Here is a 26270-nt window from a genome sequence, read left to right as displayed (position 1 = left end):
GAAATGCATGGGAAGATTTGAAAAAACTATTGAAGATGAAGGGAACTCCCGTGCCCTTGGAAAACCCCATTTCTTTGGTTCATTCTTTCTAAGAGGAAATGCTGAAATCTGCTCTGCAGAATGTTTAAAATTACTTTTGAATTGGTTTTCAACGAATTTAATTTAAAAATCAGGAGGTTTTTACATTAATATCTTTATTTCAAAGATTTATTTACTTATTTGAGGGAGGGAGCATGTGGGGGAGGGGTACAGAGGGAGAGAGAGAGAGAGAGAAGCTCAGGGACTCTGCACTGAGCGTGGAGCCTGACTTGGGGCTTGATTTCACGACCCTGAGATCATGACCTGAGATGAAACCAAGAGTCAGATGCTCAACAGGCTGCATCACCCAGGCACCCCTACATTTTTTAAAAGGAGGACATATCAAATCAATACATTGTAGTCAAATAAAATATAGCATGAAGATGCTGAAGTTAATGGTCTTAGTTTTCTCCTCTTTTTGCTCCATTGTTACATCCTTCCACCAATGTCTCCCATTGACCCTCTAGATCTCAATTTAGAAGCATGCTCCTACCCAGGGAGGGTTCTTTTCCTCCATTCTGTTCAGATATTGTAAGATGCCACTGTGTTGAAATTAATATTAGAATATATTATTTAATATAATAGTTGACACATCTGGAGGAATTTGATAAATTTATCAAATATCCATAGTTAAGAAAATATTATTTGCAATAGGCACAAATGTAGAAACAAGTTTTTTAGCAAATGGAGAGCCCTACATGTTGAACATAAACCATGTGAAAAGAGTGGGGGAGAGGGCTGTAAGGAAGAAATGGTTGGGGTGGTTGGTGGAGTTAGAATGCATCAGATCTTGACTATAGGCCATGGAACTTTCCAATTGTTGGCCACATCTATTAATCAGCCCAAAATCAATAGGCAAATGTTGAAGTGAAGAAACTCTAAAAATAAGAAACCACTAGATTTATGACATAGCCAAGTGTTGTGTTAGATGACCTGAATGTCCATGACAGTGGGAATGGAAGAGTTAAATGAATTCAAGTAAACATATAACAGGTAGAACCATTTTATCTCTGAAATTACTAACAATATTTTTTTTTACCAGTACTCTTGACAATATTTTGTAGGCCCCATTTTGTGTGTAGTGAAGTGTTTCTCAAAGGGTGTTCTGTGGATTGTCAGTGGAGGAAACTTCCAAGACCTTTTATCAGGGTTTTTAGGTTAAAACTATCTCATAATAATATCAAGATCTTATTTGCCTTTTCCACTCGGTTGACATTTGCCTTGATAGTACCAAGATAATGGTGAATAAAAGTGCTGAAGCAGGGGCGCCTGGGTGGCACAGCAGTTAAGCATCTGCCTTCACCTCAGGGCGTGATCCCAGTGTTATGGGATCGAGCCCCACATCAGGCTCCTCCGCTATGAGCCTGCTTCTTCTTCTCCGACTCCCCCTGCTTGTGTTCCCTCTCTCACTGGCTGTCTCTATCTCTGTCGAATAAATAAATAAAATCTTTTTTAAAAAAAGTGCTGAAGCATTAGCATGAACCAAAACAATGGACCAAACTGTACTAGTAATTCATATATTCTTCCCTTGCAGTGGGAAAAAGAAAGTAATTTTATTTACAATGTAAATTTTATTTACAAAACAGGGGAAGATACTACTTTTATTAAATCTTGGCCCTTTAATAGATGCGTCATGAAAGAAATTGGCAAAAGAGGCTATCAGTTGTCAAATTTTGATGTAGTATCAAAGATTTTTCACAATTATCTGAAAAAACTTTTAAAATATCCCTACATTTTGCAAATACTTATCTTTGTGAGGCCATATTTTATTCATATACTTCAACTAACATGACTAATTGCAAGAGACTGAACTCAAAAGCAGTTATTCAATTACTGAGATTTGCAAAAGTGTAGAACAACATGTCACTCCACTCATTACTTTTATTTTTGGAAAATTAATTAATGTTCATAAAATTGTGTTATTTATCTGAAAATTGTATGAGTTTATAACTGTAATTTTTGAATAAGTAAATACATTTTAAAGTTCTCAGATTTAATTTCTAATGTGGTGAACATAGTTACATATAACCAGCACATGTCCCTTGCTATGTTTTCAACAGTGTATTCACTCCAGAGATGCTTCTAACCTTTAGCTATGCGATGGTTTTATTTTTTCCACTAATATTTTGTTCAAGTATATGCAAATATATATATATAACATTGGATGAAACTAATAACTTTATTGAAACATAATTAATGAAAACTAATTCCAGAAGAGAGAGAAATATAAACAGGATATAGTAGGGGAGAAAAAAGTTGCCAAAGATCACAATAGTGGAGATACCCAGCTGTTACTCTCTGGCATAGCTGAATAGACTGTTAATTATTTTGAATATTAAACTTGCAAAAGAGCTCTCTCCAATAAGAGTATGTGGCCATGTGCCTTCCCAAGGAAAACCATCATATCTATAAATAACAAAAATTCTAATGCTATTTATGTTGTTTCAGGAACTAGAAAATAATAAACACACCAGAAATATTTTTAGTAAAACAAAACTAAGCTTGATACCAAAATCCTAAAATTACATTAAAATATATAAAGGAAAAACTATCTTATGTATCTATGCAAAAAATCCAATAATGTAAATAAATAAATGTAATTATAAATCATAAAGAATCCAGTAGCACATGAAAAAATATTAGTCCATTGTTAAGTGGTTTTTATTTCAGAAAGTCAAATATAGTGCAATAATAGGAAAGCTATTAATATATTTTATTACCTTAATGGATTTAAGAAGAAAAATTGGGCTTCTTTCCATAGATGATAAAAAGACATTTGCTAAAATTCAACATTTATTCTCATTAGAAACTCTTAGTTAACATAGGTGTGAACAGACATTTCTTTAACATGATAAATTTACATACTTGGATTTTTTGCATAGATATACAAGATAGTTTTCCTAAGTATTTTAATGAATTGTTAGGATTTGTTATAAATTATGCTTGCTTTACTGAACTAATTAGTCAGAATCCTGCTTAATAGAGAAATGGTATAAATATTTTCACTAAAGAAAAAATTTTTGCTGTCATTCCTATCACTAGATTTGGAGAGACAAATCATTACAATTAGCCGAGAGACATAGAAAGAATAACCAGGAAAATTCCGAAAGAGGACCATAATTAAGGAGGACTTATCATACTGAATTATAAAATATATAATAAAATTACATAAATTAAAACTACCCAGATAGTACATTAAGATAAAATATATAATCTACAAACTGATTCCCTTTCATATGGGAATGTCATGAATGAAAAAGATGGCATTTCCTTTGAGTGAAGAAAAGATAATTCAATAAAACATTTGGGAATAACTGGGTAAACATATGAAAAATAGCACTAAGTGCGTGTGATGCAGATTTTGTTCAGGAGATGTCTTTCTAGTCAGGAAGTGTATGTGCCTGGCCCTTCTTGAGATCTGTGTCATAGCCTCTTCCACACACATCTCTACTCCATCTTCTCCGTTTTAAGTAGCCCCTCACTCCAACTTTTTTGGTGGAGTGGGCTTTAGTGCTTCCCTAATTTTACTGAAAATGAAGCTGGTAGTTTTATAAACAAAACTAGCAGTACATTTCTGATTTTCATCCTCCCTGTTGCTGTTGGACCATTAAAAACTGGAAATGCCACCCTTATGCTCCCAAACCACGAGGCTCCATCTCTTCTTTTCAATATTTAAATCTCACAATGTATACTCAATTCTTTTCCTGGCCTTCTCAGCGCAGGCTGGAGCAGGTGACTCTAGTAGATTGGGGCGCCCATCTGAGTATTAAGGACTGGGAAAGGGCAAGATTTAGTTTTTTGTATACTTTCTTCCTTTTAATCTTTCAATTATTCCTGCCTAGTGATGGCCCAGAAGAAATGGAGAGGAAGGGACAAGTTCACTAATGGGAAGCCAATGGCAATGTGACCTTCTCTTTTTTGTTATGAGGTCTTAGCTGGTCATCAGGGTCCTCTGCAGGGCTAGTTCTCCAGAATTACATGAATTATATTCAGAGGGCATACTGAGGTTCCCCTACTGCTCATTTCCCTGGTATGGGAGACCCAGGTCAGCTTGTGGCCAATTGTTTTTTCTCACAGCTGGTTATTTCATAGTCTCTGCTGATATGGTTTCCTCACTCAATGGGTTATTCACAGTAGTGGTATTACTGGTTAGAGAGGAAAGGCAAATCACCTATATCAATTAAATTAACAACAGGTTTCATATCAGGAGCAATAGAAGTCACAAGATATCAGGAATCGAAACTTCAAAGTGTCTCAGGGCACTTGGGTGGCTCAGACGGTTAAGTGTCTGCCTTTGGCTCAGGTCCTCATCCCAGGGTCCTGGGATCAAGCCCCACATTAAGTTCCCTGCCCAGCAGGGAACCTGCTTCTCCCTTTGACCCTCCCCCTGCTCATGCTCTCTTTCTATCAAATAAATAAATAAAATCTTTTAAAAAAACTTCAACGTGTCTCAAGAAAAATAACAGTAAATATAGTGTTGTATAACTATCAATCTTTCAAGAACAAGGGCTTAATAAAGATATTTTCAGTAAACTGAGAATGTTTGCCAACTATAATACTACTTTAAGGAAATTCCTAAAGAAAAGAAAGATCTTGAAAGAATGACTGATATTCAAAAAAGAATGCAAAGGTGAACAAAGAAACTGCTGAACATGTAGGAAATTTTAAAATGTTTTCTGTATCAAATATTAATAATAATAATTGCTATGATGTGGCACTGAATAAAAATCACATAATTCAATACTACCTAACAATGGAATATCAGTTAGGAAAATGATTATTGGAATTAAAGTAGTATAATCATGTATACCTGGCAAAATATCAGGGGTAGGTAGCAAAAAATTAAAAAAAAAATATGGTTACAAGGTTCAAATCAGAAAGGTGAAAAAGATGGAGTTGGAAAATCAACAAATTATTTAAATAAAAGATAAGAAAAAAATTAAAATCTGGCAGTTATTTTGTAGACAAATTCTGTAAATGTTCTAAGATCAATTTAGGCTTATACAAACTATTACAGAGAATAGAACAGGGAATAGTTACCAACTTTAACTAATAAAGGGTATTATGAGAAAAAAATTTCAGAAAAATCTGTATAGAAAATATTGACCAACTGAATCCAATGACATTAATAGATTAATGGAGGACAAATTATGATTTTAATAAATAGATATACACAAAACATTTGATTAAATTTATCGTATCTCCATTATTAAGAAATTATCTTAGCAATACAGAAATAAACAACTAAAATGTTTCTTAAAAAAAGCTTTTTATAGATAATGTAGGGAACATTTTGAAAATGATGTTTTTCAAGATGAAATGTTAGAAATATTTCCTTTGGGGGTAGAAAGAAGATTGTATTTACTCAACACTGTAATGGAAGGTCCTAGCCTGTGCAAAAAGAAAAGAAATGGTAACAAATGTTATGAATTTAGAAAGAAGGCATATGATTTTATTATTTGTATGTAGTAGAATTTTCCTCATACATAATTCAGAAACATTTACAAATACACTATCAGAAATAATAAGAGTTTAGCAAGATTATTAGTTGACATTAATAGGTAAAAATATTTTTCTTTCTTTCTACACATCAGCAACAAACAGAATACCTAATTTTATTTTTTTAAATGATACGTCTTAAAAAAACAAGAAAGTATAACTTAGGTAAAATAAATCTAGCAATATATGTTGTTGACTATACATACACTATTGTACTGCATATCTGTAGAACTTCTTCATCTTGCTTCACTGAAACTCTACACCCTTTGATTAGTAACTAATAATTTTTTAAGATGGACAATATATGGTGAGTGTTCTTACTACACTAAAATGAAATTTAAAACATAAATAAATCTAACAAAAGATGTACAAGAACTTGTAGGGAAAAAATGTTGTTGGAAGAAATTTAGAAGACAAATCGTCCTGTAAAGGTATTAGTCCTTTCAATATTGATTTGTAGGTCAGTGCAATTCCAGTAAAAATCCTGGAAGGGTTTTTGGTAGAAAATGAAAGGTTGGTTAAAACTGCATATGAATGAGCAAAGATTTAAGAATACCTAAGAGAATCTAATAGTAAGAGGTTCTCAATCTATCATAATTAACATTTTGTGTTATTGGCATGGAGATTGACAAACTGACCCATGGAACAGAAAGAAAGACATTAATTACAGTGGTAGCACTGCTCATCTACAGAAAGTAGATCTCCTCAATAGTGCTAGGGAGCTGGTCACAGGGAAAACATGAAATGTATCTTCACTTTACCCTATACTCCAAAAATCAATTCCAGATTAAAAAAGGACTTTAATGTTAAAAAAATTTAAATATTTATGAATAAAAACAAGATTTTTATAATAGTACAGAAGACTTTTTAGAACAAAATATAAAAATCACTATAAGAAAAGATTGATAAAGTCATCTACATTATAATTTATATCTTCCATTCACTTTTAAAAAAAGAAGCAAAAGATATTTGCAACATATATAACTGACAAGTTTTTTTTTGTTATTTGTAATATATGAAGAAATTTCTAGTTCAATAGCAAAAGGGACAGATAAATTAGCAAATGGGGACAGATAATGAGTACAGTTTAGAGAAAGTTGCATTTAGTATGCTTGTTGGGACTGAATGTAGATGTCTCTAAGATGGTTGGCTTATGAGCATGAAGCTAAGTTGTATAGTCTATGGTTGTGAATGAAGTCCTTTAGAATTATGGTCGTGAATGAAGTCATTTAGTTGAGTAAGAAGATGTGAGGGCCAAAGGTGGGAATTCCTTTAATGCAGAAGAAAGAAAAGCTGTGAATTGTACCATAACAAATCCTCAGGATGACACAGAATTTCAGAGGAGAAAGGAATCCCAAAAGCTAAGAATTATTTCCAGAAGGAAAGAGTGATCAAATGGGTCAAAAGCTACAAAAAGGTACTTTTGATAAAGACTGATTATTTTTTTTAAGATTCTGAATTTAAGGACCTGAAGAACAACTTTCGTTCAGTCAAGCGAAATGAGCTTCTGTGAAAAGGGGAAGGGGAGCAGGTAGGCAGAGACTGTTTTTTTCCAAGACATTTCTTTGTGAGGCAAGCAGTAAGAAGGTGACACTGAAGATGAGGTAAGGATATGGGCAAATAAGGGGAAGAGCTTATTATTCTGAGTATTTTCTTAAGGGAATAAGGCAGAAAGATGGAAGGGAGTGAGTAAAAGGTGGTTCAAGATTTCTCAGGTGGCAAGATGGATGGGATATGCAAAATTCAATGAAGCAATTTGCCTGAAGGATAAGATAAGAGGCATTTCTTCACTTTAGATGAGGAGGGAAGGGCAGTCAGGAATGGGTGTATAGAGAAGAACCTCTATGAAAGAGGAGTGTAGGAAGTCGAAGTATTTAGAGTCTGAGGGCTTGCTTTGGCTTTTTGTTTGTTTTTGTTTTTCTCCTGTGGAGTAAAAAATGCTGATGTTTTGTAGGTGAAGGGTGTACTGAGAGACAAATTTTTTATTGTTGTTAAATAAGTTTGGAAGTGACAAAGGTTGTTTGTCTCTGATAAACTAGGACACATAATCACTTTAGATATTTTTGAAGGACAGGCATGAAGAACACAGTGCCAGTGTGTTGAACAGAAGGACAATGGGGTAAAGGAGTTGAAAGTTTGGGAAGGAAGGTGGTAGAGGTGATGAAACTTAGGATCCCAGCTGAAAAGGGAAGAATGACACTAGACAGGTTGGTCAACAGGAAGGAAGAGGAAAGTTCCTAGCAATCTAGATAGCGACCAAAATGAGGAGATGATAGAGCAGGAGGAAGAGGTGGTTTTGTTGTAGGGTGTGGTATTAGGTATTTTCAAAAGATTGTAAGTGATGACATGTAAGTGGTGGTAATGAGTAGCTAAGAAGACAGGAGGTGAACATGGTTAGAGATACAGGACATCAGATAATGGAGGGCATGATGTGAAGTGTTAGTTAGAGATCCCTTGGGTGAATCAGAAAGGTCACTGCCTAATAGAGTCACTAGTCCTCATGAGATGTCGGCTATGCATTGTCAGGAATATATAAGCCTTAGTTTTAGCAAATCTAAATACAGTGGAAGATTTGACTATAACAAAATACAGTTCTCACTTCAAGAACAGAATATTTTTATCTTCATAATAAATTTTTGATGTTACCATTTATTTTTATTTCAGTCATACAAAAGCCATCAAGAAAGATATGATGGAAAGCCCTTATGCCCACTACTCCAATGAAGAAATAAACATCACAAATGTGCTTAAAGATTGTTTGTTCTTCTTCTTTTCCATCTGTTCTCCACGCCAACCTACTTGCCATTAACCTGGGTTTGGTGTGTATTATACCCTACATGTCCACATAGTTGATTTATTTTAAAGTTTTTATTTTGAGATAATTGTAGATTCACATTTAGTTGTAAGCAATAACACAAAGAGATCCAGACTCATAACTAAGCTGCAGCCTCCACCTACTAAAACCTTGGCAACTACTAATTTGTTCTCTATTTCTATAATTCTTTGTCTCAATAATGTTATATAAATAGCATCATATAGTATGTAACCTTTTGGGATGGGTTTTTCCATTCAGCATATTTATTTGGAGGTTCATCCAGATTTTGTGTGTTATCAGTTGTCTTTTTGATTATCCAATCATTCATCAATTATTCTTTTTACAGCTGAGTAGTATGCCACAGTGTGAATAAACCACAGTTTGTTTAATCATTCACTCATTGAAGGACATCTGGGTTTTAATTTTTGGTTAGTACTAGTAAAGCTGCTATACACATTCATGTACAGGCTTTTGTGTGAGAGTAAGTTTTCTTTCTCTGGGATAAATGCCCAAGAGTGCAAACACAGGATTGAATGGTAGTGTCATCTTTAAGTTGTTAAGGAAATTCCTAAATTCTTTTCCAGAGTGGCTTTGCCATTTTGCATTTTCCACCAGTAACGTATGAGTGATCCAGTTTCTCTGCATCCTTGTGATTTGTGTTGTCACTATTTTTTATTCTAGCCATTCTGACAGACGTGTAGCAATACCTTACAGTTGTTCTAATTTGCATTTCCCTCATGACTAGTGATGTTGAGCATCTTTTCACAGGCTTATTTGTCATCTGTATATTCTCTTCAGTGCAATGTCATGTCTTTTGCCCATTTTCTATTTGAATTGTTTGGTCTTCTATTGCTGAATTTTGAAGGTTCTTTGTATACTCTAGACACTAATCATCTGTTGTGTATGTGGCTTGTAAATGTCTTCTCTTAGTCTGAAACTTGTCTTTGCATCCTTTCCACATAGTTTTCATAACACAGAAGTTTTAAAATATGATGGAATCCAGTTTATAATTTTTTTCTTTGGTGGGTTACACTTTCAATACAAGATCTAAGAACTCTTTTCCTGGTCCTACATTCCAAAGATTTTCTCCTATTTTTTTTAAGTTTTATAGTTTTACATTTTATACTAAAGTTTGCTGTCCATTTTGAGTTAATTTTTGTATTAAGTGTGAGACATAGTTCGTGCTTCATTTTTTCCCCCCTTTGGGTACCCAATCACCAAGCACCATTTGTTGAAAAAGCATGTGAGTGTTTCTCAGTAGGTTACTCAGCTGCCTTTGGCTCAGGTCATGATCTCAGGTCCTGGGATGGAGCCCTGCGTTTGGGCTCCTTGTTCAGTGGGGAGCCTGCTTCTCCCTCTCACACTCCCCCTGCTTGTATTCTCTCTCTGTCAAATAAATAAATAAAATCTTAAAAAAAAAAAGCATGCTGTACTTTGTCAAATGCTTTTTCTGAATCTATTGAGAGGATCATATGGTTCTTGTCCTTTCTTTGACAAATGTAGTGTGTAACATTGATTGATTTGTGGATTTTGAACCACCTTTGCAGCCCAGGAATAAATCCCACTTGGTTGTGGTGAACAATTCTTTTAATGTACTGTTGGATCCTATTGGCTAGTAATTTGGTGAGAATTTTTGCAACCATATTCTTCAGTGACATTGGTCTGTAATTCTTTTTGGTGGGGTCTTTGTCTGGTTTTGGGAACAAGATAACTCTAGCCTCATAGAATGAATTTGGAAGTTTTCTTTCCATTTCTATATTTTGAAACAGCTTCAGAAGAGTAAGTATTAATTCTTCTTTAAATATTTGGGAGAATTCTGAGAAGCCATCCATCCCTGGTCTCTTGTTTGTTGAGAGATTTTTGATTACTGCTTCAATTTCCTTGGTAGTTATTGGTCTGTTCAGGTTTTCTGTTTCTTCCTGTTTCAATTTTGATTGTTTATATGCTTTCTAGGGATGCATCCATTTCTTCCAGATTGCCTAATTCGTGGGCATATAGTTGCTTATAATATATTCTTATAATTGTTTTTATTCCCTTGGTGTCGGTTGTGATCTCTCATTCATGATTTTATTAATTTGGGTCTTTTTTCTTTTTGATAAGTCTGACTAGGGGTTTATCGATCTTATTAATTCTTTCAAAGAAGTAGCTCCTAGTTTCATTGATCTGCTCTACTGTTCTTTTGGTTTCTAGTTCATTGATTTCTGTTCTCTTCTCCTGGTGGGTTTAGGCTTTATTTGTTGTTCTTTCCCCAGCTCCTTTAGGTGTAAGGTTAGGTTGTGTGTTCGAGACTTTTTTTTTTCTTGAGACAGACTTGTATGGCTATATCCTTCCCTCTTAGGATCACCTTTGCTGCATCCCAAAGGTTTGAACAGTTGTGTTTTCATTTTCATTTTTTTCCATGAATTTTTTTAGTTGTTCTTTAATTTCCTGGTTGACACATTCATTCTTTAGTAGGATGCTCTTTAACCTCCATGTATTTGTGTTCCTTCCAAATTTCCTCTGTGATTCATTACAAATTTCAAAGCATTGTGGTCTGAAAATATGCAGGAAATAATCCCAATCTTTGGTACTGGTTGAGACCTGATTTATGACCCAGTATGTGGTCTATTCTGGAGACTGTTCATGTGCACTTGAGAAGAATATTTATTCTGCTGCTTAGGATTGAATGCTCTGAATATATCTGTGAAGTCCATCTGGTCCAGTTTGTCATTAAAGCCCTTGTTTCCTTGTTGATCTTTTGCTTAGATGATCTGTCCATTGCTGTGAGTGGGGTGTTATAGTCCTACTATTATTGTATAATAATATAATTATCAATGTGTTTCTTTAATTTTGTTATTAATTGGTTTATATACTTGGCTGCTCACGTATTGGGGGCATAAATATTACATTTGTTAGATCTTCTTGTTGGATAAACTCTTTGATTATGATATAGTGACTTTCCTCATCTTTTAGTACAGTCTTTGGTTTAAAATCCAATTTGTCTGGGGACACCTGGGTGGCTCAGTCAGTTAAGCATCTGCCTATGGCTCAGGTCATGACCCCAGGGATGGAGTCCTACATCGGCTCCCTGCTCAGTGGGGAGTCTACTTCTCCCTCTACCCTTCCCCCTCCCTGCTCGTGATCTCTATCTCTCTCAAATAAATAAATAAAATCTTAAAAAAATTAATTTGTCTGATATAAGGATTGCCATTCCAGCTTTCTTTTGACATCCATTAGCATGATAAATGCTCACTTTCAATCTGGAGGTGTCTTTGGGTCTAAAATGAGTCGCTTATATATAGCATATTAATGGGTCTTGCTTTTTTATTCAATCTGACACCCTGTGTCTTTTGATTGGAGTGTTTAGCCCACTTACATTCAGAGTAACAATTGAAAGATATGAATTTAGTGCCATGGTATTACCTATAAAGTCTTTGTTTCTGTATATTGTCTCTGTTCCATTCTGGTCTATGTTACTTTTGGGCTATCTCTTCACTTAAAGGATCTCATTTAATATTTCTTGTAGGGTTGGTTTAGTGATCACAGATTCATTGGTTTCTGTTTGTCCTGGAAGCTCTTTACCTCTCCTATTCTGGTTGACAGCCTTGCTGGATATTCTTGGCTGTATATTTTTCTCTTTTAAAATGCTGAATATATCATGCCAGTCCTCTCTGGCCTGCCAGGTCTGTGTGTATAGTCTGCTGCCAGCCTTATGTTTCTACCCTTGTAGGTTAAGGACCTCTTTTCCTGAACTGCTTTTAGGATTTTCTCTTTGATTCTGAAATTTGCAACCTTCACAATTACATGTCTACATGTTGACTTATTTTTGATTTTTTGGGAGGTTCTCTGTGCCTTCTGGACTTGAATGCCTATTTCCTTCCCCAAATCACTTATAATTTGCTCAAATATACCTCCTGACCCCCTCTCTCTTTCCTCTTCATCTGGGACCCCAATTTTTCTAATATTGCTTCACTTTATGGAGTCACTTATCTCTCAAATTCTCCCCACTTGATCCAGTGGTTGTTTACCTCTCTTTTTCTCAGTTTCTTTATTCTCCATCATTTTGTCTTCTATATAATTTACTCTCTCTTCTGCTTCATTTAGCCTAGCAGTTAGAGCCTTCATTTTTTATTGCATCTCAGTAATAGCCTTTTTGATTTCTACCTGATTAGAGTTTAGTTATTTTATTTCTCCAGAAAGGGATTCTCTAGTGTTTTCTATGCTTTTTTCAAGCCCAGGTAGTATCTTTATAATTGTTATTCTGAATTGTAATTCTTACCTTTTATGTCCATATTGATTAAGTCCCTGGCAGTTAGTACTGCCTGTTGTTCTACTTTTGGGGATGAGTTATTCCATCTTGTCATTCTTAGCAGAGAAGAATAGATGAACGAGAGAGTAAATACAAAAACAGTAACAATAACCTTAGAAAAATACACACTAAACAAATCAGAAGATTTGTTTAGATCTGATCAGAGATCAGATCAGAAGATTTGTTTAGATCTGATCAGAGATCAGATACCAAAAAAAAGAGAGAGAGAGAGAGAATAAAAGATCAGATCAGAAGATTTGTTTAGATCTGATCAGAGATCAGATACCAAAAAAAAAAAAAAGGGAGAGAGAGAGAATAAAATCAAACAGGTGAACAGAAAAGAACAATAAACTAGAAAGAAATTAGATCCCAAAATTGTAAAGAAAGAAAAATATATATATGTTTATGTATATAAATATACATATATGTATGTATATGTACATATATGTGTATATATATACATATATATATTGTTTATATATTTACAAAATAAAACTGAATACAATGAATATATATGTATCTATATATATGTATACATGTATATACATGTGTATATATCTATACACAAAATACATATATGTAGATACATATATATACTCAGGTATATGTGTATCTACATATATGTATTTTGAGTATAGATATATACACAAATAAAACTGAATACAATGAAAGGAAACAAAAAATGAAAAAAAATACATAAAATATAAATGTAAAAATGAAAATTAAAAAAGACTTTAAAAAAGAGTGATAAAATAAATTAGTTGAAAAAGAAAAAAAATTAAAACTGAAAGACTAAATCATGAGAAAAAACCATGAATTCTCTCTACTATTTTCCCCTGATGCTGTTCTGTATTTTGCAGTTCTGTATGATCAGAAAACGTGGTTAGCAGGATGTTCCTGCTGGTCTTCTGGGTAGGGGCCTGTTGCACTGATTCTCAAGTGTCTTTGTCTGGTGGAATTGCATACCCCTTGCCAGGGGCCTGGGCTCAGTATAAGTGGCTCTGGATTGCTCTATGTGGCTTTTGTTCCCTGAAGTCTTTCAACACCACTTTGGGGGATCAAAATGAAAAAGAAACCAGCAGTATCCTAATCTCTATCCACAGAGGTGAAAGTTCATGCCCCCCCTCCTTCAGTGAGCCCTCACAGAAAAACAATCAATTACTCTTGTTTCCCTGTTTTCCGTCCACACTGTGTTCACCCAGCCTTTGACGAAGTGCTTTTATCTCAGGCAGGAGACCCGATTTGGAGTCTCCAAACTTTACAGAGGAGGAGGGAGGGGGGTTCTTGCTGCAGTTCTGCCTCTTACTGGGCCCCTTATGGAGAACAGTCACCCAACTCTGCAGCAGTTTGTGGTTGATGGAAACAATAAGCAGAAAGCACTCCTGAACAATCCCATTGCAGCTGTCTTCCCTGCTCCAATGGTTGGGAATGCTGCTGCTCTCAGGCACCTCCCTCCTTTCTGTGACCCTGGGACTCCAGAGAGCACACTGTCCCACCTGGGATTCTGCCCCACTTTGCCACCTGAGCACCTTTCAGGCAGGGACATCCCCAACCAGAACAGACTTCTAAAAGTTTCAATTTTACCCTCCACTGCTTACATTACTTTATGGTACCTGTCTCCTTCCCTCCTGGGTTTATCTTCCGATATATCACCTGAGATTCACTTCTTCTCACCACCTACCTCACAAAATGTGGTTATTTTTTGCTTTTTAGAATTACAGCAGTTCTTTTCTTAAATCTCCAGTTGAGTTTGCAGTGTTCAGAATGATTTGATAACTATCTAGCTGAATTCCAGGGACCAGAGAGAACTAGGGTTCCCTATTCCTCCACCATCTTCCTGTCCATGTTCATTTGCAAGTTGTGCAGGCTCTCTAGTACTATTTTTCTGAGAGTTTTTAGTTAGTCAAACACTTTTTACACAATAATTGTTAGTCAAACACTTTTTGCACTAATTGAAATTATGAGGACTTTTTTTTTTTCTTAATTTGTTTGTATAATAGATTCTCAAATACTGAAATAGTCTTGTACCCCTGGAATAAACTCTCTTTGGTCATGGTGTATAAACATTTTTATATTGATGAATTCTATTTGCCAATACTTTATGAATGATTTTTGTGTCTATATTAATGAGAAGTACTGGTCTATAGGGTTTTTTTTTTCTTTTTGATTTTGGTTCTGACTTTGTTTGGTTTTGGTATTAAGATAAGCCTTCTAAAAAGAAGGAAACATGCCTTCCTCTTTTAGTTTCTAGAAGAGATTCTATGTTGGATAGAATTCTAGATCTAGTAAAAAGATTTTAATTCTTTCCTAAAAATGTATGTTTTGGGATTTAAAAAATATAGGATTATAGGGTTACAAGGTTATTAATAGTTATAGGGTTATTCCAATGATCTATTTCATATTAGGTCAGTCACAATAGTTTGTTTTTTGAGGAAACAAAGTAAGATTGAATCTCTTTGTTTTAGACAGCAATAAACTTTTGATGTTACCATATATCTTTTTTTCAGGCTTATGAAAAGATATTGAAAAAGAGTACTAAAATCTTTGTACCCACTACTCACCTAAAGAAATAAATAATAAAAATATTTAAGGTTGAATGTTAGGGTTAAATATCAAGGTTAAAGGCTTTGTGTATTTCTCTTTTTTTTTTCTGTTCTTATCTCTATCCTAATTATCAGTACCCTGGCTTTGACATTTATTACTCTCTCTGATGTCCAAGTAATTGCTTTTTAAAACACTAGTGTGGCTAAACAATATCATAACCAGATTTATATGATTTGACTTAGATGGCGCATGTTGACAAAATGGTATTGACATGATGTCATTTTGATTTCTTTCCACAGCTCTCCCAGTGTTTACTCAACTACCTCAGGATACAAGTGTAGAGGTTGGCAAGAATATAAACATTTCATGTCATGTTCAAGGAGAACCACAACCCATAATTACCTGGAACAAGGTAAGATCTCAACTAAAGGTGTAGTAATATTAAAAACATTGACAAATGTATTGACCCACTGAAAAGAGGTAGTGATTCTCACATTGATTTTTTACTGTTGTGAATTTTGCTAGCAAGTAATATTTTTTACACTGAAACAAGTTTATTTCCAGCTTTTGTTGTTGTTGTTGTTGTTGTTCATTTTTTTAAGTGACTACATCTGGTTTTGGTTCAGGTCTTTGATAAATTTATCCTTTCTCATTTGCTTGGTGATGAAAGCTTCATAAGCATAACTAAATTCTTCTAAGGAAAAATTGCTTTTGTCTTATGTAAATTAAGAGTTTTAGTAACTAGCAAGAAACAATTTTGAATTTGAATTTGAATTAATAACTCAGAAATGGAATAAAAGTAAGGCATTAGCTGAAACAAGAATGAAAAACCTGGTTTTAAAACAAAGTAACATGAAAAAAGTCCTTCTTTAGGTTCAAAACTTGAGTGACTTTAAAGAAATAATAGCTTCTTATTTATACATTTTACTTCTTTTGGTTCTTTGAGGTTTGGTGGCTCACTTCTCTTGTGCTGTAGCTGAGCACCACAGGCAGTTCTTTATAAAAAATAAATTTAGTGGTCTCAAAGTTGAACATTTAGGCTCAGGTACTTTCAAGTAGTCTGAATAGTTTTTATAATTTCTTTTGAGTGTAATATTATATAATTCAAATATTTTTTACTAAAAATAGGAAGTGTGAAAAATACACATTTGGTCAGTCTTTAGAGCCTTATTTGACATTATACTAAATACTGTATCACATAATCGTATCAGCAAAATAGCTCAGTCTAATTTCTAAAAGGTAGCTTTTAATCCCAAATGAATTGATTGAGGGCTGATTATATGCCAGATGTTTTATGAATGCTCTCACATTTAATCTTTATAATAATTCTCTTCTATTCACAAGGTTAAAATGGATGTGAATTAGGCTATTCCCAAAATAAGCAGGTAAGGAATTTATTGGAAAGCTAGCTGATAGCTTAGACACTCTAAGCCAAAACTATAGAACTCTAGGGTTAGCTTGAGAGTTCTGGTAGTATGTAAGGAGAGCAGATAGGAAGGGAGTACTTTTGCAAAGAAGATGTAATGATGGTCCAGGAAGAGGAAGTGGAGGGAGGTAGTCCTAAAGGAAAAACCCCGTGGACCTTATTGCTTGTGCACCTGGTCACTTCTTAGCCTTCTGTATGTCTGGTCTTTTTTCATCTGCCCTCCATGTGGTAGGTCCTGTTAGTTCCTCTCATCTCCTACCCTGAGTTACCAGCCATCCATCACCTTGGGCTTATTTTCTAGTAGTGGTCAAAGAGAACTGTGAGAATCTGAAGACCTATGAAGAATTTTTTTTCACTCTGAACCTTTCTGGTTACATTCTGATCTACTAGTCATCACTGGGGTATGAATGAGTTCTTTTGAAACAGCAGTTCCCATCCTCAGTTTCCTGTGAATCTCTTGGGGGAGGGGTAGGAAAGAAGCATCTCGACCCCTGCTCCACTCCAACACAGTCCTAGAGAGCCAATTTATTTTCCTTTTTAAAAATTAATAGCATAATATGAAAAGTACATAAATCCATACTAATTATAACTGAATACACTTTGATACACTTTGATAATTTCATATGAAACATAGCCATCTTATCTCCTTAAGGTATAATTTTAATTGAGAAACAATGATATATAAAGCTTTGCAGCTACATAAAACTTAAGAGTACGTATAAAGAAGAAATACAAGAGGAATCAGAAACATGAAAATATTTTGATGCTTTTAGTTGGTAGATTTATGATAATTTTCCTTCTTTCCAAATTTTATTTTTATTGTTGCTGTCAGAGTCCTTTTCTAGAAATAAGAAAAATATGAATAAACTATGTATTCTTTCACTGAAATGATGATTTTTAAATGTTCATAATATTAAATAATTACATAATTGAATTTTGACTATCATATTTATTTTAATTAAGAGAGAGAGATAAACCACACTTCCTAGAAAGCACTCTCTCTCTTTTTTCTTCTTTTCATTAGATTCGTAAAATACCTCATTTAATGCTTGACACAGTAGGTGCTCAGTAGATTTTTGTTGAACAAATGAAACCATATCAAACAAAATGTAAGATGTTATTTTTTAAGGAATCATATTTTCTTCCAGTGACAATTCTTTTCACTCCCTAGGCAGGTGTTCAGATTACTGAGAGTGGCAAATTCCATGTCAGTGGTGAAGGCATGCTAACCATCTATGATGCAGGGCAAGCTGACCAAGGAAGATACGAATGTGTGGCTCGGAATTCATTTGGCCTTGTCACAGCCAGCATGTTTCTCACAGTTGTAGGTATGTATGGCTCTCCATGAAATCCAAATAAATGTTTCTGACAGCTTCAACTCCTAATCCTAACTGATTTGCCTCACTACCCAAATTCCCTTATATGTTTTTTTCTACTCAAATGTGTTAATATTAAATCAAAGCTATTTTAATTTTTTAAATTTAAGCGTAAGCTACATTAAAGGGTATCAAACACCAAAACTATCAATGGCAAAATTGAACAAAAATAGGATTTGCAAATGTATATCGCATTTTCTTAGGAAATGAAATTATAGAATGTAAGCTACATTAATAACTAAGTAAAGTGGAGTCAGGGATTTAAGGATAAATGGAATTTAACATGTATGAGTTACTCTGACCTGGTGTATTTAGTTCCGTAATAAAATTAAAAATCAGTCAATCAATCAAACTTCTACGTAAGATTTGCCACTTATAAGAACAAATATCTCAATATTTTGGAACTTTTATTATTGGTCAACATATTTGGCATTGTTTTACATTTTGTCATTCATCTGGTTATTTAGCTGTAGCCCTCTGCTAGTTGTTTATAAATGGTGATGGCTTAAAAAAATTGTCATAGTTTTACAAAAAATAAAAGCCTTTTTTTTTCTTCAATCAATCAGTTTGTATTGGAAGTGAGAGAGTCTAATTGTGGGCAGAGTCAAGTGGAAACCTCAGCTGTGGGTATGGGAATGGGGACTGGCTGTGATGATGGACTGGCATGTTCTCCACATGGGGAAAGCATTCAAGAAAAGCACAGCATGTGGGGACATGGGAAGTGACATTAGGGTTGCTTTTTTTGTGGATGGGTTTAGGAACTTTTGCCTTATTGACAATCAGCAGTTGAAGTAAACGAGTTTAGCTGCAAGCATATGGAGTACTATTTTAGGCTTTGCCTGCTTTTTGGTTTCTTTAGAAATGGGCAGATTTCATAAATAGGGTTTTACAGATTTATTTTTTCCTTTTTAGTTTTTCCAGCTTTTACGGGTCTCTAAAACTATTGGGTAACTCTTCTCATTATAAATAAAGGCCTGGATAAAAATAGATTTATTTAATTAAATCACATCCTTAAAGATGTCACTGTCTTCCTATCATGTAGTACAATAGTTTCATATTCTTACACTTGAAAATTCTCCTGAGAAATCAAACGTCCAAATACCCATCTGTTTGGGTGTTTTATATAAACTATATATTTTCATTAATGGTGCATCAATCTTTATATATTTATTATATTGTATGGTAAAAATACAGAATATTAGTCTTAAAATTATAACAATGTATCTAGTAACCAGCAAATATTTATTCTAGGAGGGCCAAAAATTCTTCATCACATAGAATTTCTTCAAGTTACAAAATCTTAGCCTTACTTGGTATTTGCTTTGACTTCATTTTTCCTGATTTAAAATCTGAAATAGTTGTGTTCCTTTTTATAATTCATAGAGCCTCTTTTCTACTGCTTAACTATTTATGAGATCTATGAGAAAATATTCTTGACCATTTTAGAAAAAACTTACTATAAAATTTAAATTACTATCTTTTAAGTTCTAGAGATGTTAGAAATCTATACCACTAAACAAACAGATACACAAATATTCTCTCTCTGCCTCTTATTCTCTCCCTGTCTATCTCTGTTTTGCTCTGCCACATACACACAAACACTATAGTCACATTGGTCAACATTTTAGAACCTCCAACATAAGAATTTCATTGTGGCAGACTGAAATTTAACTATTTCATATATACACATTAAAACTAAAACATTTAGATTCAAATGTATTAATCACTCTATTTACCAGATTTTAAAACAGTGATACATAGCATTCACCAATATTCTGCTCTATTGTTATAGAAAACAGAAAGTCAGGCTATAGAGATAAAATAGTACAAGAGAAGAAGTTATTCAGTCAAGAAAAAATTATGTTTTTTGCTCTTGAGACATTTTAACATAAATATAAGGGATAATTTATATTGGTATCTCATACCAAATAAATTTTATGATATTAGAAATATTTTTATGAAGAGAAGAAAAAGTATGAAGATATAAATTTTAAAGTTTTGAATAAATTTAAGATTTAAGTGTGTGTGTGTGTGTGTCCGTGTTCACACAACCCAAATTAGCAGAATAGGAGGAAATGTGTCAATATAAAATATCACTTATAGAACATTTTATGACTTAGACCCTTTCATTCAGCAGTCATCCTATTTAAAGGGAAAAACCATGCATTATAGGAGGATTTTCCAATCTTAATGCCCTATTTCAGCAGCGATGGAATGGTGTAACTCCACTCATTGTATAAGAAGTGATACAAAGAGGATTATGCCTTGTGAGTTTCTATTCTGTATTGGGAATACAACCATACAAAGAAATCTAAAATAATAAAAATACACTATGACAATTTAAACAAAATCTGGGCATTATGTATATAAACCACGCATTTGAATGAGTGATGTTCAAAGTAAGGCATTTATAATAGCAAAAAAAAAATGGTTCCCAAAGGTTCTGATTTTTTAAGGAGGTTTTTTTTTTTTCATATATGTGATAGTTCTAAAACATTTTTTAAAAACCTGTAAGGCTCATGTAGTATTTACGGGGAACCTATCCATTGGCTTAGGATGTCCTCAAAGTATTTTGTATTGGCAAATATTACTCACATCAGCATACCTCTTTCTCTGGATGATATTTGGCATATGAAAGCTACACATATTACTTTAGACCCAAAAACCTCACAATTTTTTTTCAAAACATAATTTATTTTAACACCTCTTATGTATATTGATGTGCTGGTAAGTGCTGTGAAGTTCATAATTCACAGTATATTCTTATGACTCGTTTCTTGCTTATGAAAATGGTTCAGTCGGAGGACACAAGACTAATTTATATTGGATATTAACAGTGTGAGATAGTGGGAAAAACCTTGGGTTGTCATTATAAACTTACCTTTATTGATCTCAGCCACTTTGGATACCTTACCCATAACTGGAATTAATTTTCTCATTTCTTAAAAATGTGGAACTGGACACTCTCAAAAGTCCTTCTTGGCATAGAAATTCTGTTCCTACAGTAGAATTCAAACGTGCAACAATTAGTTGGGAAGTGGTTTAGAGCACGTATACATGATAGAATGTTTATCATTGAGACACGAGTATAATATGTGGACTGGCTAAAAGTGAAATAGTGACACAGCATGGATTAAATGAAAATTTTGAAACACAAATACTATGTATATACTGTTTGTAATGATACAAAAAATAAATCCAAATGATGTCTTCTTTGAAATTTTAGTGGAGTATCTAATTGCGTGTTGGACATTTCATTTTGGATGACCCACAGGCCTTCCGATTCCACGTGTTAAAAACTGATCTTGAATGTATTCCAAATTGAACTCCTCCTTTTCACCTCAAGACCTTATAACCTCCTGGCAGTCCTTTAATACAGCCCATATTCTATAAGGAGGAAGCCAAACCTCTTCTGCTTTCTCCTCCTTCTTTACCTCAACCACCATGTCTCACCAGTTTTTCCTGCAAATATTGCTTCCTTTCCATATCTCCATATGACCTCCTCTTTCATAGTTCATTCTTTGATCATTTAGACTCTTGGAATAACTTTCTAAATGATATTTCCACTTATAATATTCTCTACTTTGACTATATCCTCAACCCAAAAAATTATGAATGAGAATTAAGGTTACATTAGTTGACTTTAAGTTAATGAGAACTTTCCTATTACGTTAAGTAAATAACCTGTATTAAACTGAAACTAATATTAGTAATAAAAAAGCTAACATTTATTGGGAATTTACCTTGTGCTCCAAGTGTTATTTATCAATTAACTTATTTGATTCTTTTAGGATCCAGTTATTTTTTGAAATTCTGAATGAATAACTCACTGATTTTTTGACACTCTAATCCAGTTGTCATTGTTTAGACAAAATATCTGTTTCAAAACCACTGCAGTTGTTGCACAGTGGGTGAACTATGAAGTATCAGAAAATTTTGATTGTGTTTACTCAAATATATCGATAAAATGAAATTGACATTGAATAATTTTTAATTGCTATTTTACTATATTTGTTCATTCACTGTGTATAGATACATGACAATCTTGTTTACTTCAGCAAACTTTAATAATACAATGAATGGTGGAATATCTCAATAAACAACAGCATATACCTAATATACATAATACTTTTAACCATACTGAATATATTTCCCATCTATTTACACGTAAAATCTATACTGAACACATATGTCTATCCTGAGATAAGCCATATGTTTCAAAAAAATTAGCATTAAATTTCAAGAACAGATTTTTAGTATAGTAGTGTTTGGATTGTCATGAAATTATAAGGAAAGCAAATAATCAAAATAAGAGGCTATCTCAATTCTTAAGACCAAAAAAAAATGTAGTTAGTGTCTTACCTTTCCAGTCTGTGGAAAAAAACAGTGGAGCTTGCAAGACAGTGAACCATTTACATACCTAATAATGCAAAATGATGAGTAAGACAGCCTTGTTGCTATTCAAAGAAAATTATCTCACAGAGGCAGTCATTAATATCCATTTGTATGCTGTGGGAGTGTCCAGTTTCCTAGGACGGCCCTCTCCGGTGTCAGTGGTGGTCTGTTGTTCTCTTTAGGGGAAAATTTCATGTGGTAAGGCCGATTTAATTGTGATAGTTACATTATCTGGCTACTTTTCTCCAGGAATCAAGGGGAGATAAAGAATACTCAGTTGTGAAAGAAACTTGGGTTTTATTGAGGTCTAGGTATTTTGTGATGAGAGTTGAGGGCGGGGGTTCAAGTGTTCTGCATCAGTGTCCCTCCTCGGGCTCTGCCCCGTCTGCCCCCTTCCTCCCTGACTTCTGTTCTCCCCCATCTGGGCAGTGCTCTGACAAGGCAGGCACACAGCAGTTGGTGGGCCGTTACACTTAAGCTCCCCTTTCCTGAAAGGAATCAAATTTACAGATACATGTACAGAACTGAAAGGAGACGTTCATCAGACAACTTTAAACGTGCTTAATTTCATAACCCTACTGAGGCTTTTTCTCCTTTTTTAACTCCAAGACTTGACAAAGGAAAATGATCTAGTTCTTCCACCCCCTCTGCAAAATTTTGCATAAAAATGGAGAATATACTCAGAGTTTTCTGATCATTCTATCCCCAAACATTAATAGAGGTAGTTTTTAAGACATAAAATATTAACAGTGTTGTTTGATTCTAATGTGCCCCAATAAACTGAATTCGCTTTGCATAATACAGTGCTCTTCTGGAAACATTTATGGAAATCTTTTTGCAATTTGTACCACACCAAATAAAGCAATGCTAGGACTGAATGAATAATAAAAAGGTTAGTTTATTTTACCATAAAACTATGAAACCTTAAAAAATTCATAATTGAAACGATATAAGCAAGAAAGAGTTCTCGTTACCACATTATTTTCTGTGTGAACATACTACATATTTAATGTACTTTTAATAATCTGTGAACAAACAACTTTTATGTGTTTTCTATTTGTGCACATCAAAATTTAATTATTTCAATGTTTACATATTATGCTACCTTTCTTGATATTTTCCTTTTCTTTTCACAACTCCACACGTGTTGGTTTCTTATTAACAAAGAGAAAAAGCAGGTCAAATTGAACAAATGACAGGACAACACGGTAGCAATCAATAATTATGTGAGGATATGGATTACTTAGGGGTTTAGAACCTAATAATCACTAAAAGGCACCTTATATTTGCATTGCGACATGTTTTCAAAGGATTTTGCATGTCTTTTTAATTTAATATTTGGCTCAACTATATGTTTGGCTCAGCTGTATGTTGAATAAATCTTACTATTTCCACGTTATGAATGAGTCAAAAGGTGAAGAATAGCTGTTGTAAAATTCCTTATGCTTATAAATATTATACAACCATGATAACAAAACTATTTTATGAACAGAATAAAAGCAAAATTATCAAACAAATAAAATTCAGATGAACATGTTAATTGATGCTTTCCCAAAATTTAAATATCCCTTCCAAGTTCTGTCTGCCACAGTGAACAGCCTTTCGAGTTTGCCTGCATTGTCTGCTGTGTGATCACTCAGTCCTACACACAACCTTTGATAGACCTTTGATCGCATATTATGCACACAGGTGCAGGGGTCCAATGACAGTAATTGTCACAAGTAAGAAAGCAGCATTGAAGCCACTCTCTACACTTGAGTTTCACAAGTGAAGGACTAAAAGGGGAACAATAGAGAGGCGGCTGACATCTTGTGAGCCTACAGGCCAGCACAGATTGATTTGATTGATCTCAGTTCCTTTATTTCCAAGTAAAAGTAACAAATGCAATAGGCTCATTCCTACTGACTTATTTTTGAACTATCACAAGGTATATCATGTTAGGTGTATGAAAATATTAGGTTTTCTCATAATCATTGCAATTATATTTACTGATTGCTTAATCGGTTGATTAATTAATCCATCCCCTTATAAGACAATACGCCACTCCCACCATGCTCACTATGTTATGTAACTATAATGCATTTTTTATATATTTAATTAAATCATTTTATGGTTCTCTTTCAGCATTCTAATTTAACATAAAGCACTCTTTTTTAGCATCCATGAATGTGTTCACCCAGCCAATTCTAACTGCTGCATGATATTTCATACTGTACATCCACCACATTTTTCTCACCCACACTTCCATTGCTGACAATTTTCCCTAATTCATTCCATACAAAGTTGCAATGAACATTCTCATTATACCCCTTACAGACTTGCATGAGAATTTCTCTAGATATATATGTGGGAATCAGATTGCTGTGTGAGGGGGTGTGCACATATGTCACTTCACTAAGTAAAAACAAAATAAAAAGTATACGTATCCCTAAACAAAATCTTGGAAATAGGAGCATCAATTCTACATTCTTACCAGCCTACCTGTGTCTACTCATCCCTGCCAAAACTTGGCAGTTATCAGCTTTTTTATTTTTATACAATAAGCATAAAATTGCAGTTCATTGATATTTTAAATTTTATTTCTGAGGTTTCAAGTGGTTTTCAACATCTGTCATATACTTAATAACTTTTGGGGTTTCCTCTTTTTTAACTTGCCTGTATATATTTTTTCTTAATGCATTACAGGAATTCCTTGAATGAAATAGAATATTAATTCTGTGTCAGATTTAGAAATTACAGATATGTTACCTATTATGTTATTTGTCTATGACTTTTTGCTTTTTTATGTCTTTCCTTGAATGGAAATTATTAATTTCATGTAATCAGATTAATCAGTTTATCTTTGTATTCTTTCAATTATCATAAGTTAATGTGTAGTTAATCCAATGTGATTTTTGAAGTATAAAAGGTAAAACTGACCATCTGGAACTTTAATATTGTGGTCATGATAAGGACTGAATTGAATTGACAGTATAGCCTCTAACTCATAACTACTGCCTATAATCTAGTTTATCAAGAATATCTTTCAGCAGAGACCTGATTTTACTGGTTTTCTTATAATACTGTATCACTGGTATTTTTTCTTGACATTTTTTATGTTGGTGATCTTTTTAGAATGAGGAACCAATCTAGTATGTATACATTGTCATAATATAAAGGAATTTTTTTTATAACAACCAGGTGTGGAATGCTATTTGCATTCATCTATTGCAAAATACATAAACATAGATATACTTATATACATATATAATATTTTAATATTATATTGTATTATATATTATTGATATATGAGTGATAATATGTAATCCACACACCTTCCTATTTTTATTTAAATTTTCTATTTTTTAATATCTCCTTAATGACATTATTTTCAAATTCAATTTTTGGGGCTATACTTACTCTTGTGTTCAATATTCAACAGTGCTAAGAAGTTATTGCTTTAATCATGTCATATAAATTCTTTTTTTTTAAAGATTTTATTTATTTATTTGACAGAGACAGCCAGCGAGAGAGGGAACACAAGCAGGGGGAGTGGGAGAGGAAGAAGCAGGCTCCCAGCGGAGGAGCCTGATGTGGGGCTCGAACCCAGAACGCTGGGATCATGCCCTGAGCCGAAGGCAGATGCTTAACCACTGCACTACCCAGGCATCCCTATGTCATATAAATTCTTATTATACTTTTAATATTTTCAAAAATGAACTAGATATGCTTGATTATTTTTCTTATATGAGTTTTTAATATCCATGATCATTTTTATTAGCATTTTTTTTCCTTTACCTTAAACTTCTCAAACCATCATCTGGAGAAGATTTAATATGTTGAAGATTATCAACTCTAAATGGAAAGCTT

The 26270-nt window shown here is 33.7% G+C and overlaps 1 protein-coding gene across 1 annotated transcript in view; it reads left to right on the top strand.

Moving 5' to 3' along the window:
* The window catches only part of PXDNL (peroxidasin like), a 450026-nt gene that overhangs the window by 344092 nt on the left and 79664 nt on the right, over positions 1–26270 (top strand). The window contains exons 13-14 of the mRNA XM_034650166.1: positions 15524–15636; positions 17822–17978. Coding sequence (XP_034506057.1) covers positions 15524–15636; positions 17822–17978 — 270 coding nt within the window. The remainder of the gene's footprint in view (positions 1–15523; positions 15637–17821; positions 17979–26270) is intronic.

The sequence above is a fragment of the Ailuropoda melanoleuca genome, unplaced genomic scaffold, assembly GCF_002007445.2.
Source record: "Ailuropoda melanoleuca isolate Jingjing unplaced genomic scaffold, ASM200744v2 unplaced-scaffold11384, whole genome shotgun sequence".
Taxonomy (NCBI): Eukaryota; Metazoa; Chordata; class Mammalia; order Carnivora; family Ursidae; genus Ailuropoda; species Ailuropoda melanoleuca.
Note: the sequence above shows the minus strand (reverse complement) of the source record. Positions and strands in the feature narration are given on the sequence as shown.